The sequence below is a fragment of the Sorex araneus genome, chromosome 2, assembly GCF_027595985.1.
Source record: "Sorex araneus isolate mSorAra2 chromosome 2, mSorAra2.pri, whole genome shotgun sequence".
NCBI classification, from domain to species: domain Eukaryota; kingdom Metazoa; phylum Chordata; class Mammalia; order Eulipotyphla; family Soricidae; genus Sorex; species Sorex araneus.
In genome coordinates this window covers 278,897,736-278,915,716 of record NC_073303.1, presented here as the reverse complement: position 1 = coordinate 278,915,716, position 17,981 = coordinate 278,897,736, and the positions used below count along the sequence as shown (strand labels likewise).

Below are 17,981 nucleotides of genomic sequence, written 5' to 3'. Positions count from 1 at the left end.
AAGTGAACCAAATCAAGCTTATCTATACAAATTAATAATTCACTTAAAACTTTTAAACTGAAAATGTTAGCTTCCATTTAGGAGTCTAGTTACTACACAAATGTTAATAAATCAGATATACACAAAATTTATTTGTATAATTCTTAAATTTTATAAATCCTGGACTGGAGCAATAGCACAGCAGGTAGGGCATTTTGCCTTGCATGCGGCCAACCCAAGTTTGATTTTGCTATCCCTCTTGGAGAGCCTGGCAACCTACTGAGAGTATCCCGCCCGCACAGCAGAGCCTGGTAAACTACCCATGGTGTATTCAATATGCCAAAAACAGTAACAACAAGTGCTATTTTATAAACCTTAATTAAAAAAAAATTTAGTCATTGTGAAATCACAAAGTTATTCATGGTTTGGTTTCAGGCACACAATGTTTCAACACTGATTCCTTCACCAGTGTCCACTTCTTCCTCCGATCCCCCTCTCCCTCCTCAATTTGCTATTCATCCTGCTTTTATGAGAGGTGTTTTTTTTGGGGGGAGGGGAATGTTGTTTTTGTAAGATTTTTGCAGTAATGTTACTGACAGGGTTTCTATACATAACACTTTACCACCTTTCTTAAAATTTTTAACTGAATATCCATACAGACCATTACAAAGCTATTCATGACTGGGTCTTAGTCATAAAATGATCCAACACTCATCCTTCCACTAGTGTACACTTCTCACCAGCAATGTCCCCTGTTTCTCTCCCACCATCCCCCAACATCCCATCCCCCTACCCCCAGTCTCTCTCTATGGCAGGCACTTTTCTTCTGTCTTTCTCCTTTTCCTTTTGTCTATCATGGTGTTCAATACAGGTACTAAGGGGTCATCGTGTTCAGAGCATTTAGTATTTTTATCTGGATGGTCAGGCTGGAGTACCATTTTAACTGGGTGGCAGCTTTAGCGTGTGGACAAGACTGTCGGGGCTTCCAGAAGTACAGGGAGGTAGGGGGAGGTAGCTCATCTTGACCCTGAAAACGCCTGGAGATTTCAGCCACAAAACCCGCAGACCTGAATTTTCAGTGGGTTATATCTCCGTGGGGTCTATCCTGAGGCAGTGGAGTTAGGCCAGGGGAATGGCAGTGATTTTGGGTTGCAGAAGCAAGCAGCTGCTGGGGGCTTTGCTAAGGTGGGCACCCAGCTAATCTGTGCCCCACCCCTGATTTACCCAAGTCTGTTCAGCCATGCATGGTTCCAAGATTAATTGTGGCTTTTGATCTCTTTCGAGATTTATTTATGGGTCTCTGAAGCACGGCCTGTAAAAGAGCTTACATGGTGGTGCTGGAGGTGGTTCATGGGGGTGATAGTGCTACCAGGAGTATTGGGAAGGGGGCAGGGTTAGCTAATCTCAATTCCAAGAAGGTCTGGAGATTTCAGTCACAAAACCTGCAAAGCTGACTTTTCGGCAGATTACATCTTGGTGAGGTCCGTCCTGATACGGCTGAGTCAGGCTGGGGACATGGCAGTGATTTTGGATTGTGGAAGCAAGCGGCTGCTGGGGCTCTGCTTGGGTGAGCATCAAGCTGACCTACCATCCTCCGATTTACCCTGGTGGTTTATTCACCCTTGCATGGGTTGGGTCTGTGATTAACTGCTGCTTTTGACTGCTTTCAAGATTTATTTATGGGCCTCTGAAGCCAGGCCATCTACACCTTTCAACACCACCTCCTCCTCCTGATTGAACGCTTTTCTCCACCACAGATATAGTCACCTTCCTACCCCTCAATTCCCTCAGTGGCATTTTTCCTACTGATTACCAATTTTCATGTTCTTTGTTTCTATTGCCTTTGGGTATTCCTTATTCACCAATGTTTCTTTGTATCCCGCTTAAGACAGATCACTGTGTCAGTGTCTCTCCCTTTGACTAATTTCACTCAGCATGATAATCTTCAGGTCCCTCCATGTAGCAGCAAATCTCATGACTTTACCTTTTCTTCTGGACAAAAACTATTCCAATATAAAATACACGCATATGTATTTTACAAAACCATTTTTACTGAGGTACTGGAATTTACAATACTGCTGGTCATACTTTTCATGGATGTATACATATATATGTACCACACCCACACCAGAAAGTCACTTCCTTCCACCAGCTTCCCAAGCACCACATGTAAGCTCAGTTTTGTATTTATTTATTATGACTGATCCTTTTTGGGCTGGAGTAATAGCACAGTGGGTAGGGTGTTTGCCTTGCACGCCCCTGGTTTGATTCCTCCATTCCTCTCGGAGAGTCCGGCAAGCTACTGAGAGTATTCCGCCTACACTGCAGAGCCTGGCAAGCTACCCGTGGTGTATTCGATATGCTATAAACAGTAACAAGAAGTCTCACAATGGAGACATTACTGATGCCCACTTGAGCAAATCGATGAACAACGAACAACAGGACGACAGTGCTACATTTGTTGTTACCTTAATTTTCTTTTTCTTTTCTAAGTTTTTTTTTTGGGGGGGGTCAAACTTGGTGATGATCAGGAGCTACTCCTGGCTCTTCCCTCAGAAATTATTCTTGGGGGTACTTAAGGGACCATATGGGATGCGGGGGATTGAACCCAGATCAGCTGCATGCAAGTCAAAAGTCCTACCTGATGTACCATCACTCTGGCACCAGGAATGTATAGTTCTTGCTAATGAAGTTTAATGTGAACATTCAATCTTTAATCTTACCATATTAAAGAACATTTCAAAAGATATGAAATGTAATACAGTTTTAAAGTGCCTTTTATAACGAAAAAAAAAACCAGTTAACTTTGATTACTGCTTTCCAAGACTGAAATTGTCAACAATAACAAAGAGATGCAAGCCAACCAAATATCAACATTCCTTTAGTTAAAAACAAAAGTCTTTGGTGATGGAATATGATGTTGGAATTATGTGCATGAGATACCCCTATTTCACAATATTATAAACTACAGAATAGTAGTAATTTTTTTAAACGCCCCAACTATTTTCTAAATTCTCAAGTTATTAGAAAGGAAGTTCAATCTCTGACAGTTTTTAGACACTCAGAGATTGAACACAGCACCTCACTGAGTTCAAGCAAGGGGGGTGCTCTACTGCTGAGCAACAGTCACAGCCCTGAAAAATTCTCGCTTGAGAAAAGAATGCTCCATTATCAAATTGTTTGTTACACACAGAAAGGTATTATTATCCTTCTTTACTGGCTGAGTAGAGTTTGCTTTGGTAGATGAGGATATCAGCATATTTAAATTTTATTTTTGTTATCAAGTGTTTCCTCTTCACATATGTTAAGAGTCTCAATAGCTGTAAAACAACTGAAACATTTATTGTGTGCGATAATTCTTATGCATAATGTATTTTGGGTGACTGATTCTCCTCACAGTTCTAATTCATGATTTTTTATTTTCCTTTGAGTGATTATTTTTTAGAGAGGTCAACCAGAAGCACTAAGGCTGTATCTATGAAGCAGGGATTAGGGAGGGGATAGAGGTAGGAGGCAGACAGATGCCACTGGGGATCACAGCAAGTTCCTTTAAAAGAAATTCACATTTGTTTTTGTTATGTATTTGTATGTACTAATACAGAATGTTTAAAAAATAAAATCTCCATCTTTTTTTTTTTAAAGCTCTTGGGCTATACTCTGCAGTGTGTGGATCACGTGAGGCTCCAACTCAGGGCTCCTTCACGCAAAGCATGTGCTCCAGCCTTTTGAGTTATGTCCTAGTCCCTCCTTTTGCTTTGAAAAAGTATGAATTTAGGACAGAAATCTATGTGCAAACTAGCTCATTGCCCTTTAATTAATAACATGTTTTAAGACTGCTTATTTTCCTTATATTCCCTCAGGAATGGAGCTGGTGTGGGTAAATTATTTCTAATTGACTCTTGTGCTACGAGTAGCTCCTTAGGACTCTATTTTTATCAGAAAAAATGTGCTATCTATTAGACATTCTACTGCTGAAATTTTGGGGGTTTATCTAGATTAGAAAAGATCTTCACGTTTAAATAGGTTCAGTACTCTTTAACTCTCCTAGGTCCTTATTTCACCTAATCTCTGGCTTGTGTTGCATGATCATAAACAAAAAAAAAAACCCTTTTAAAATAAAATTTTATCTTAAAGCCTAAGTTTTTTTTAAACAACAGTGCTGGGGCTAGAGAGACGGGCAGTAAGCCTCACATACAGGAGGCCTGGGTTTAATCATGGTCCCTCAAGCACTGCAAGAAGCAATCCCTGGGAACCAAGCCCGAGCAGCCCCTGGATACTGTTATATGTGGTCAAATAAACTAAGCCAACACCAAAGCTAGACTGGAGAGGTAGTACAGGGGCTAAGGGCCTGGATGCAGGAACCTCATATGGTTCCCAGAGCACTTCCATGGATCATACTTAAACACAGAGCTAGGATAGCTTTTGAGCAATGCCTGGAGTGGCCCCAAAATGAAACAAACAAACAAACAACACCCCCCTCCCAAAGTCAAAGAAAAGAGTGCTGTTTAATTTGGACCAAGGTAGGCAGTATTAGAATCGAAAGATATATACAATGATATTTCAATGATATTCACCAGGTATTTTACAGTTTCATCTACTATTCTCTCCCTCTTTTTCCTTCGAGTGAGGTAGGGGGTTGGGCCACACCTGGTAGCACTTGGAGACTAGTTGCAATTCTGTGCTTAAGGATTGCCTTCAAGTGGTACTGGGGAACCACATGGTTCTTGGGGATCAAATCAGGATTGGCCATAGGCTAAGCAAATACCTTAACCCCGTACTATCTTGTACTATCTCTCTGGCCCTATGTTATGTCTTAGAAGAATGTCGACTTTGTATATATATAAGTATATGTCTATTGCTTGACAACAAGTTATCTTGCAAAGACGAATCAAGAACTGAGAATAGTCGGCCTTCTGCCTGCTGCTCTGCCACCCTCGGTGAGTCTCACCTCTGGCTGTTATCACTGGGTCTCATTTGGAACTGGAGGCAGAGCCTTGCCCTTCTTGGTTAGCTTCCAGCAACCTTGAAACCTGACCTGCGCCATATAAATGGGCCCACAATATAGCTTAGTGCCACAGATCTGCTCAACAAATTACAGTGCTCAGTTATTCTTCCTGTCATTTGGTGAAGATGCATAGAGAAGAAAGAACCACTTCAGCTTAATCCCTCCATCTTCTGAGGAGTCTCGCTACAAAGACTCACTCACATCCAACCTAGCAAGAACACAAGAAAATCGGGGCTGGAGCGATAGCACAGCGGTTAGGGCATTTGCCTTGCACGCGGCCGACCCGGGTTCGATTCCCAGCATCCCATATGGTCCCCTGAGCATAGCCAGGGGTGGTTCCTGAGTGCAGAGCCAGGAGTAACCCCTGTGCATCGCCAGGTGTGACCCAAAAAGAAAAAAAAAAAAAACACAAGAAAATCAATGGGGAAAACACAGAGAACGCCCCCCTCCCCAGGCTCAATGAGAGAAAACATTACCTCCAAAGATATAAACAACACTCATAAATTTACAGATGTCTTTAGTGACACCATAATGAGGATGTTCAACATGTTCAAAGAAACAATAGCACAGGTATTCAGCAAGGCAAAGAAAGTATAAGATGAAATGAAAAAATGGCTACAGTCAGAAATGAAGAACCTCATAGGTGACATAAAAAGTCAACAGAAGCTCTGAAGAACAGAACAGACGCCAAGCAAAGGAGCAGCATCCAAGATGAGAAGAAGGAAACCACTAGGAAACAACAGAAGTGGAAAATAGTCTGAAAAGAAATGAGCAGCACACCAGAGAACTATGGAATGAGTTCAAGAGGAGCAATGTAAGAACCACTGGAGCCCTGAAAAACAGGAAGGCGAATGTGATGAAGAAAGAATAGTTTAAAAAATGACAGAAGTAAAAGATCCTGAATATCGAATGCAGTAAGATCAAAAAAGGAATTTACATACAATGGAAAAAACTCTTAAGATGTACAGCAGATCCATTAAATGTAACTGTGAGCCAGAAGAGTATGGAGGGATATAGTACAAATACTCAATAAACGAACATCCCACCAAGAATTCTCTATCCAGCTAGATTACCATTCAGATCTGAAGAAATAATCAAAGCTCTATGGACAGCTTAAGGAATTCATAGTCTTGAAACCAATTTTGCAAGAAGCCGTAAAAGAACTTCTCCAAATGACAGGACAAACTTCCCAAAAATGGCAGTAAGTATGGCACTCATGAATGGTGCAGATGGTTGCTCTTTACTGGTTCAAGAATGGTGTTTACCCCCAGCTTGCTAAAGATTTTATACATTTTAATAATGAATAATGTCACATTTCCAATGGTTAGAATCATCACAAATAAGACTTTTACTGATTTATATTCTGATAATTCTATTCATCATTCCTGTAAGTTTTCTTGGAGCAAGGAATATGAAATAAATTTGTTTTATGTCTGCCCAGGGGGCAGTTTAGGGGGACGAGAAGGACTCTGGGGACATTGGTGGTAGGAGGGACACTGGTTGTGGGATTGGTGTTGGAACCCTATATGCCTTATACAACTCTATTATAAACAACTTTGTAATCATAGTGTCTTAATAATGAAAATAAAGTATTAAAAAATCTGATCATACATATTTTATTTAAAATTATAATTAACTGTACTAATTGATGACAATAAAATGAAATGAGTTAAACAAAGCTTTTTTTTTAAAGTACTAATGTTTCTGCCTACAGAAATATTTACTTACTTTGGAAGGAGAACCATCAGTAATTTTCACCAACTGCCAAAGAATCGAGTAATGGGAACACTGCAGTGCCTGTACAACTATCTGTATATAAAAAAAGAATTCAGACAAATGAGACAAACTTTATTACTACACAGTAGTAAGAGATTATTTACTGTAGATTTTTTTTCTAATAAGGCTACAAGCCCAATGTTGTACAATATACAAGCATAAAATACTTAGTTAAGACATATAAATCTAGAGAATATAGCACCTATCTTGATAAATATGAATCCAAATAAATGATTTAAAGAAAATGCACTGATAAGAATACTTTCTTTAGCTGGATTTTTAAAAGACTGCAGAAATGTCTACCCAAATTTTAGTTGATATACATAAACATAATGACTATAAAGAAATACACATATGGAAGTACATCCAGGTGAGAAATTCAATACTGTTAGCACCTTTCACCAATATAACTTCTTTCCTACTCACAGAAGAGGAACAGTTCTTTTTTAATTTTTTTTTATTTTAGGGCCACACCCTGATATGCTCAGAGCTTACTTCGGGGGGGTGTGCTCAGAAACCTCTCTCACTTCTGGTGGGCTTGAGGGATCAGAGGGGTGCTAGGGAACAGACCTGGGCTAGCCAAGTGTAAGGCAAAAACCTTATTTGCTGTGCTATCTTACCAGACCAAGTTCTTCCGTCTTAACTTAATCATCAGACTACATCCTCAGAGATTATGCATATAAATAAAAAGAATCATGTAATGTGTATTATCTTGAGGCTGCGAGATTCATACATGTTACATGTAGTAATGGTTTGTTACTTCTCAGTCTTATGTTATATTTAGAAAATCCTATATTTTCCTTCTACTGTTGGAACTTTTACAAAGTTTTTACAAAAACTTGCACAAAACTTTTACAGAGTTTTAGGTCATTAGAAATAATCACTCTAGAAATATTCTAAACGTCTCCAGTGTACCCATGTATGCATTACTCCAATGCAGAGGTTCCACAAAATTTCAGTTCTCAGGACCTCTTCATACACTCTTAAAACTTATTAAGGGACCCTAAAGAGATTTTTCATTTAGATTTTTCTAATACAGCAATTAACAATATTGCTGTATTAGAAAGTATTAACTAATTTAAACAGACACTAAAAGGATTATAGGGGCCTAGAATGCAGCTTGGTGGCTACGTGATACCTTGCTTCCTTGTGATGAAGATTTGTCAGTACCGCAGATAAAACTCCTTCCCTGCCTAAACCAATCTCCCCCAAAGGATTTCATTATAACACAGATAAATATATTTCCAAGCTCAAAGAGACTACAGGGGCTAAGACATGCATATGGTTGACCCCGGCTGAATTGCTAGCACCACATATGGTCCCCTTAGGAGCACAATCTCTGATAACAGAGCCAAGAGTAAGATCTCAGCACTGCAGAGTGTAACCCTAAAACCCAAACAAAGAACGTTCTGAAAAAAGAACTGTTTCTAAAATGAAAAAAACAAAAACAAACACAAAACTCGATCAGACAAATAGTACTGCCTTATATATTGCAAATATCTTTGTGTGGATTAACAGAAAACTGAAGCCATCTGCTTCTACGTGGTCACTTTTTCATTGCTGCCTTAAAGTTTGTATGTCACAGATTAACTGGAAAAAGATATATTTTGTTTTGCTTTTTGTGCCATACCAGGCAGTGCTCAGAGGAGCGTATGTGGTTACAGGGATCAAAACCAGGCGGGCTGAGTACAAGACAAGTATCTTATTCACTGTACCATTACTCTACCTCAGAAAAAAAAGATACAGTTTAATAGCCTTTGTACATAAATGTTTTTTTTTTGTTTTGTTTTTTTTTGCTTTTTGGGCAAATTATGAAACTTAAAAATAAAGAAATCACTTTACAAAACCAAGCAGTTTAATATGGAAGACCTATTTGTCCTGAAATACCTCTAGATAATCTTTAACAGAATATAAAGTATAGGGGTTGGAACAAAAGTATAGCAGGTAGGGTATTTGCCTTGTACATGGCAAACCCAGATTTGATCCATGACATTCCATACGGTTCCCCAAGCACTGCCAGGAGTGATTCCTGAGTGCAGAGCCAGAAGAAAGCCCTAAGCACAGAGCCAGATGTGGAGAAAAGAGACTGAAAAAAATTCCCTCAAACCTACAAAAAAAATCTGAATAGAGAAGTGGCATGCAGTGAATAACGGCAGTTTATTGAAAATCAAAATACAGGACATTACTTGATTTTTCTCGTATAATTTTTAGAGGAAGTTTGGGGCCACAATCACCTAGGAGTGCCTAGAGGAAAACTGTAGTCTGGGAATCAAAGTGGGGCCAGCTGTATGCAAGGCAAGAAAGAACCTTATTTCCTGTACTATGTCTTCATCCTTTATATAATTTATCCTAATTATAAGATGCATTTTTCTCCAAGGCCAAAGAGACAGTACAGGAGGTTTACCATACGTGTGGCCGATTTGGCGGTGACCCTGGTTCATGCCCCAGAACCACTTAATTCTTTGAGCACAGGCAGGGATCACTCCAGAGCACAGAGCCAAGAATACTTCTGAGCACTTCCAGATATGGTACAAACTCTCCGATTCTCAAATTAAAATAAAGGGGCCTGAGAGATAGAAGCAAGTAAGGCACTTGCCTTGTATGCGACCTGGGTTCAATCCCAGGCATTCCACCAGGAGTTGTTCCTGAGCACAGAGTCAGGAGTAGCCCCTGAGCATTGTCAGGTTTGGCTCCCCAAAACCAAACAAAGAAAGAAACAAACAAAGAGAAGCCTAATTAAAATAAAAATCACTCCATTTTAAAAACTGATCTATAGACTAGGTATTATTAGAACTGAAAGACTGATATAAAATTCTTAGAGGTCCTTATAAGAGTAACTTGGAAAATTCAATTCCTATATCAAATAAAGTATCCTCATTTTAATCTGCTTCATATATTGATATTCATTACATGCTTACCTTAAAAAGGTTCTATTACATTATTTTGAAATGAAAAAGTCCTCTCTAACTAGGAAGTACTTTGGTTTTCCACAGGTAAATTGTTTAACAGCAAACGAGATTACACTATAAGAGAAACTCAGAACTCCTTCTAGGCTTTCTTCTCGCAGGTAGAATACCAATACTCTACACCAGAGCATTGGTATTCTACCTGCCACAGCTATCTTTATTGTCCAGGCGCCAGTAACTTCATCTTTTAACAGTACTAGCACTTTTAATAGTACTAACACAGATGAAGAATACTGAACAAAAACTTTGAAAGGCCAAGACAGATTTTTCTAACCTACGAGCACCACAGTCTTCCTGCCCTTTCTTGAATCACACTGCTGTGACTGGACAGAATCCAAGTTCTGATTTGATGAGTAAGAATTTCTTCCACCCGACTCTTGCTGTTCTGTTGGTATGAAGGTACTCTGGTCCTGGAAGACTCAGTGATGTGTACTGCATCTTTCCTTTTTTTTGGCCACACTGGTGGTGCTTAGTGCTTAATCCTGACCCTGCTCATGAACCACTTGTGTCTGGCAGGGCTTGGGGGACCATACGGAGTGCTGGGATGAAACCTGGTACTGGCAGTGTACAAGGCCAGCACCTTATTTGCTATGCTATCTCTCTGATCCAAAGTGGTATTAAGAAAGCCCAGCAAATATACACAAAAGTGATAATGAGCTTAATAAGATTAGTCTGTTCCTAATAGTCAATATTTTACTTCTCCAGTCTCTAACAATATCCTGAGTAAAGTTAGCCAGGACACAGGTATAGATGATTTCCCTCACACGTGGGATAGAAGCATAGTAGCAGAATAACAAAAGTGCAAAAGTGACAGAACCTCGAACTGGTCTGCAGACTGAGTGTAGCATGACAGTGAGGTGGGGAGGAGGGGAGACAGGATGAGGCTCATGCATGGCAGTAGTGGGCTGGGCAAGGAAACAATGGAGGGAAATGAACACTGATGGAGGATGTTGGAATGCTGCATTCCTGAAACCCTATCATTGACAGCACAGAAAACTGTAAATCACAGGGATCTTAAAAAGAAAAGGAAGGAAAGAAAAGAAAAGAAAGCCTTTAGGTGTAAGCATAATCAACATAACAACCAAAACTGGATACAGGCTGGAAAAGTAACACACAAAAATGGCTGGAGAGATGGTCCAGCAGGGTAAGCGCATGCTTCGCATGCAAAGGCTAGGAGACCCCAGCACCCATGGTCCCTCAGCCAGTGCAAACCTTGAACACTGCCGGGTATGGCCCAAATAACTAAACAAACAAAAAAATCCCCCCAAACGTGAAAGTGTTTAACATCAGCATTAAGCAAACATATGCACTTTTAAAACAGGATGATAGACACTATTATATACCAATTTACTCTGCCTAGCTAAAGTAAAGTTACCTACAATATCAAGTACTTGTGAAATATGAAGCAGAACATTCACACACCGTTAGCAAGAATAAAGAATGGGTATACCCATCCTTGTAAATGGTTATAGTCAATCTGAACAATGGTTTAATTTCTAATGAAATTAAGGATACACTTATAAAAGATCCAACAAATTCATTTGTAGGTACTTATTTTAGAGAAATGACAACTGATGTTCAAACAAAAGGTTGTACACTTATGCACACTGAGACCTTAGCTGTGATACATAAACGGTGGGAGGAAATCAAATGTCCTTCAACAGTTAAACAGAACGAGGGATAAAAACAAAATTACTACTTCATATACAACTGGGATCAATCTAAAAAGTATTATAGCCATTAAAGACATGCTCAGGGAAATGCGTTACATTCTAAAAGATTACCTGCCACATGATTCAATTTATTTGGGAATCTCAAAACAAACAAAAAGATCAGTATTTCTAGAAATTGTGTATGAAATAAGCAAATAATTACAAAGAAAGAATAATATAAAACAATTTAAGGGGAAGGTAATTCTGCACTCTGGATGTGCTGGTAATAGCATCAATGAATCACTGTCACTGTCATCCCTTTGTTCATCGATTTGCTCAAGTGGGCACCAGTAAAGTCTCCATTCGTCCTAGCCCTGAGATTTTAGCAGCCTCTCCTTACTCGTCTTTCCAACGATTGCAGGCTCTTTCACAGTCAAGGGAATGAGACCTGTTACTGTTTCTTTATTTGGCATATCGAATATGCCACGGGGAGCTAACAGCATAAATGAATATACATGTTAAAATTCCTTACTTTCTTCCGAGCTTTGTACTCACAGCCACCTTCCCCATAGTCCGTAACTTTGGGGCCAACAACACAGCTCTAAGGGCGGGAATGCATTTCTGTAATGAATAGACTTGGTTTATCTCCAGTACTACATGCTCCCCTCACACACCAATGCTGGACCCTAGTATTGCTGAGATTGGTTCTAGGGACCCTTGAGCACTGCTAGGGAGAATCCACCAAATACATGATTTTACATAAATAAAATTCACAATGTAATTGAAAAATAATAGGCAATATAGCATACAGTTTACAGTAGTACAAACATTAAAACAAGCCACAGTAACATAAAATAGCAACCAGTTCTTAAGATTCCTAAATTCTTTATGTGCTTTGAAATAGAAGTCATCCAATTTGTTCTTTTACTGGCAGACTGTAAGTTTAAAAAATATATTGGCAGGGTGAAAAAAAAAATCTGAACAGTATGAGGTTTGCTTCTGTAACAAAAATAAACAAAGACTTTCCACTGAATGAGTTACATAGGCTAAAACACACTGATCCATGGCAATTCTGGACCATAATATTTTAGTCAAACTTATCATAAAAATAAAATGGTTAGCTCTACCGAGATGTGATCCCGACGGCCGCAGTGTGTGGCCTCACCACAGCTGCACGAGCATGATTCCAGAGGCCAGCTAAACTACTTTCGGTACCAGCAGCTCCTTGCAGAAATGTCTCCAGACTGAGAATTAAGCCGCAGCCCCATGGGGGCGGGAGGAAGGGCCTGGTGACCGCCATATTATGAGGACCACTAATGAGAGATACAAGCTTTCAATGTTCCAATTTCTGGAAGAAATTTCCCTGGACGTAGTTGCTGAAATACAGAAATCCAAAACCCGCGCAACCTCATATCTCTTCACAGCAGGTCTGACTCTAGTGGGGAACTCCTAACAACAATAGTGAGTTTTTGTTGAAATATTGAATTAACCAAAGTAAAGTAAAGTGAAATTTATTAGTTACACAGGTGGGAGTGGGAGAGTGGTGGAATGGGAGATATACTGGGGTTCTTTGGTGGTGGAATATGTGCACTGGTGAAGGGATGATTGTTTGAGCATTGTATAACTGAGACAATGTGTTACAATGCCTGAAAGCATTGTAGTTTTCCACATGGTGATTCAATAAAAAATAAAATAAAATAAAATAAAATGGCTAGTATTTGAAACAAGAAAAAAAGCTATGTAGGGGCTGGAGCGATAGCACAATGGGTAAGGCGTTTGCCTTGCACCCGGCCAACCCCAGGTTTCAATTTCCAGCATCCCAAATGGTCCCCCGAGCACTGCCAAGAGCAATATCTGAGTAACCTCTGTGCATAGCCAGATGTGACCCAAAAAGCACACACAGACACAGACACACACAAATACACACACACACAAACACACACTGAAGCACTGTAAAGCCAGTATGAAATAGTCTATTATTTTTATATATATATAATAACTACTCAGTATATATTACTTAGATAATTTGAAAAAAATGTAATCAATGGAGAAAATGTCATATATTCCTATTGGTGTTCAAGATAACAAATTCAGGTAAGTTAAAAAACAAAAGATAATCAGAGTCAAAGCTGAGGTTTACTTAATTTTCTCCTCCAATGCTCTCCCACCTATGGAAATCCTGATCCTACTAATTGTTTTAAGAACTATGTGATACTGGGGCAGAATGAGGAAGTTTCTGTTCATTTCTTCTCCCCATTTCTTTCTTTCTTTTTTTTTTTTTTACTGAATGCTTTATTTTATTATTATAAAATTTTTTAATAGTGAATCACAGTGGGGTACAGTTACATACTTACAAACTTTCGTGTTTGTGTTTCAATCATACAATGATTGAGTATCCATCCCTCCACCAGTGCCCTTTCTCCAACACCAATGATCCCAGTATCCCTCCCACCACCCCCACTCCACCCCCCACCACTACCCTGCCTCTGAGAAAGGGCATTCCCTTTTGTTCTCTCTATTATTTTTATAACCTTTTTTTTTTTTTTAAATCATAGGACAGTTAAGTCCTGCTATTTACTATAATAAAACAATTTTGGGCCAATGAATACATTAAATATGTAAATAGTTTAAGTTATTTACGTAGGAAGATTAAGAGGGATAGTAGTTAAGATTGTAAGTTTAGGGGCTAGTGAGGTAGCTCAAAGGGGTGGGGGGGATATATCTTTTCATGTGCAAGACCCAACTTTGATTCCTCAGCATTGTATGGCCCTGACAGCACTGTGTCACTAGGCTGAGAGCTGACTGGTCAGGCACACTCTGGGCAAGGATCACTATGACTGGGCTGGCAGGGGCCCAGGGACTCTGAATGCTACTGGGAAGAAATCTGCTCTCCCCAAAAAACCAGATTTCAAACTGTAAATAACATAAATGTCTGAATAGGATTCAGTCCTCTGTATGACACGAGTTTTTTATCTTATCTCCAACAAAGCTTTTGATGTACAGTAGAAAGGACACTAGACAGGCATTCACATGATCTTGGGTTTACTCTCCCTCAGTCTGTCACATCTACTTTTGGGGGTAGAGGTGGGCTAATCTGGCAGTGCTCAGGGGACCATATACGGTACCTAGGATTGAAGCTGGCTAGACACTTGCAAGGTATTATTAAAACTTATACTATTCCTCCACCCTTTAAGTTGTCTCATAAACAGTTCATATGTCTTTCCTTAACAAACACTCTAGTCTGTAACATCAAAAAGGATCTTCCTACATCTGCCAGTGATTCAGCCAAAGGATTTGACAAATAATTAATTTATCCTGATAAACCTGAAATTCTAGAATAATAGGGCAAAAAGGTGTTCAAATAACAAAACCATTCCTCGGGGCGGGAGCAAGTAGTATAGCAGATAGGGTGTCTGCCTTGTACACAGCTGACCGGGTTCAATCCCGGACATTCTTTATGGTCCCTGGAGCAATGCCAGGAGTAATTCCTGAGCCCAGCACCAGGAGTAACCCTTGAGCACTGCTAGGTGTGACCCAAAAAAGCAAAAAAACCTCTGAAACAAAAATCACTGAGCTCAATATTATCAGGCCTAAAGCAATATATCAAAGAGGAACACAAGTATTTGTTTAGACTCATACATCCTTTCACATTAAATCAGAAGGAAATAGAAAACCAGAGCAGCCAATTATATAAAAGCAAGGAAATTATAAGAGTAATCAAGCCTCTCTCCAAAAGAAACAGTCCAGACCTAAATTGTTTTACTAGTGACAAATCTGAAATTTTCAGAGATGACCTATTACCTATACATACCAAGCACTACCTCAAAATCAAAGCAATGAGAATTTTAAACAGTTTCTAGGAGTATTACCCAAATAGCAAGAACAAACAGATGTCATAAAAAAAGAAATATACAGATGAACATATATGATGAGCTTAAATATGATCTTCGACAAGGTCTTGCTCAATAGAATTCAATAATCCATGAAAATGGTCTTACACTGGGCTGGGGAAGTGGCTCAGTGCTAGAGCACACACTTTGCCTACATGAGGCCCTGGGTGTCAATCCCTGACAACACAAAAAAGAAAAAAAAATTTACATTATGACCAAGGACTTTATTCCATGCATGCATAAGGTGGTTTAACGTAGGTGAATCAATTACGGTTAATACATTCCAACCAAAGTTAATGCAAAAATCATTTCATACTAATAAATGCAGAGAACTGACATGATTCAAGATCAGGTTCTGATAGAAATCCCAAAAAAATGGGGTAGGAGAAAAATCTATCAACATAGTAAAGGCCACATACGATAAACCCATAGTAACATATTCAATGGCAGAAAACTGAAAGCTGTTCTGAGATCAGAAACTGGACAAGGATTTTGATTTTATTTTACTTTATCTTTGGCTTTTGGGCCAAATCCAGTGATATTTAAGGTTTACTCCTGAGTCTGTGCTCAGGGGTTGCTCCTGGAGGTGGAACAGGAATTGAAGCTGGGTCTCCTTCATATAAGGCCTTACTGTACTATTACTATGTAGTATTATGAAGTACTTACTGTACTTCGTATAAGTACCTTACTGTACTATTTCTCTGCCCCAAGATTTTAATTTTAGTACTTTTTATTTTCAACACAGTAGCAAAGTCTTAGTCACAGCAATGGGGAAAAAAAAAAGCCCAGATCAGAAAACAAAAAGTTAAATTATCACTGCTGTAAATGACATGAGAGTATCCACAATAAGCCCCAAAGATATTATTAAAACATTACTAGAGGTAATAAATATGGTGCCATTTTCTCATTTTGAGGAAAAGGGGAAAATTTAAAAAAAGGAGTACCAAAGTTGTATTCCTCTCTCCCAATTTTGAAGTATTGAAATTTACTTGAAAATACTAGTAAACTAGGGTTGGAGTGATAGGAAGCTTGCCTTGCACACAACTGACCAGGGTTCAATATCCGGCACTCTGTATGGTCCCCCACACCCACCAGGAAGGATCCCGAGCACAGAGTCAGGAATAAGCCCAGATTATAGCTGTGTGTGGCCGCAAACTCAAAATTAATCAAAATAAAAATAAAGAAATGTATCTTTTAAAGCTGGAGCAGTATTACAGTGGGTAGAGTGTTTGCCTTGCATGTGGCCAACTTGAGTTCAATCCCCAGTATCCCATATGGTCCCTTGAGCACTTCCATGAGTAATTCCTGAGTGCAAAGCCAGGAATAATTTCTGAGTATTGTCAGTGTGGTCCCCAAACCAAACAAAGAATACTAGTAAACTGTATTAGGTAAAAGGTTTGAGATGAAGAGAGGATGGAAATAAGAGTAAACAACAAAACAGAGCAAGAATATTCATTTTTCCATGAATAATACAGTATCTAAGCTAGGACCCCGAACACCTCTGGGAAGGCCTAGTGGTCTCTGGCCCAAGGTCCAAGCGGTATCATATTCTTGGATCTTCGCACTGAGTCACCCAGTTGGCTAAGTACTACTAGGAGTAGCCTCTGAGCATAGCTAGGGAGACCAAAAAAAGCAAAACAGAAAACCAAAAAAAAAAAAAAAAACCCAAAACCCAACAAAAAAACAGTAACAAAACAACATATCTAGTCTAAGATAGGTTTATCGAGGATATATATTTTTATGAGTCTTTAAATTTAACTCGGGCTCACAACATAGTGTTACACAACTTAAAAAGAATCAGCATGAATAAAAGCACAGTTTTCTATGACTGATTTCTGATATAACCATATATATTGTTAAAATCTTGAAAGTTCTATTTTATTTTAGAATTGATTTTCTTTACTTGCTCTTGCTGCTATGTGTGACCAGGGATCACGCACAGGTCTAGCTGTAATGATTTTAAAACTTTTTTGTTTTGTTTTTTGGTCAACACCTGGTGCTCAGGGCTTACTCATGGGTCTGTGCTCAGGCATCAATCCTAACAGGGTTTGGGGGACCACATGGGGTACAGGGATTGAAGCCAGGTCAGCCACATGGAAGGCAAGTGCGCTATCCAAAGTACCACTATCTCTGCAGCCCCCGATTCAACCTGGTTTTAGTTGTACTCTTTGTGGGAAGGGAGAAAGTGTCACACCACCAGGTGGTAGTGCCTGCACACTTGGACACAGTTCTCACTGAACACTGCACTCATTTACGTGTGGTGCTCATACACATGCTTGCTGGGGGTCAAATCCTTTTATAAAAATGTGGTGCTTTCAGGAGATGCTTATATGCTCTCCCCCATCTCGCCTTTGTTGAAATTCTTATTGCTTTGTGCAATGAAGTATCACGTCAGAGTTTCATATCACCATGGGAAATACATGAGCTCACCAGTAAATAACCATTATGCTTAACAATACAATACAGTTGGTATTTTGGTCTATATGAGTCTGCAGTGTACAAAACAACTCAAATGTGTTTTTCTGGGCTGAAGCAATAGTGCAGAAGTTAGAATGCTTGCCCTGAACGAAGCTAATCTGGGTTCGATCCCCAGCACCCTACATGGTTCCCAAGCCCACTATCCTTGAGCATATAGCCAGAAGTAAGCCCTGAGCACTGCTGGGTGTGGCCCACACAACCGGAATTCAAAGCACTGATTCTTGGGGGACCATGT

General features: G+C 39.4%; 1 protein-coding gene across 3 annotated transcripts in view; it reads right to left on the bottom strand.

Annotated features, from left to right (window-relative positions):
• STAG1 (stromal antigen 1) overlaps positions 1-17,981 on the bottom strand; it is a 335,329-nt gene that overhangs the window by 56,619 nt on the left and 260,729 nt on the right. For all 3 annotated transcript variants that reach the window (XM_004602955.2, XM_055127095.1, XM_055127096.1), the window contains one exon: positions 6,713-6,793. In XM_004602955.2, coding sequence (XP_004603012.1) covers positions 6,713-6,793 — 81 coding nt within the window. The remainder of the gene's footprint in view (positions 1-6,712; positions 6,794-17,981) is intronic.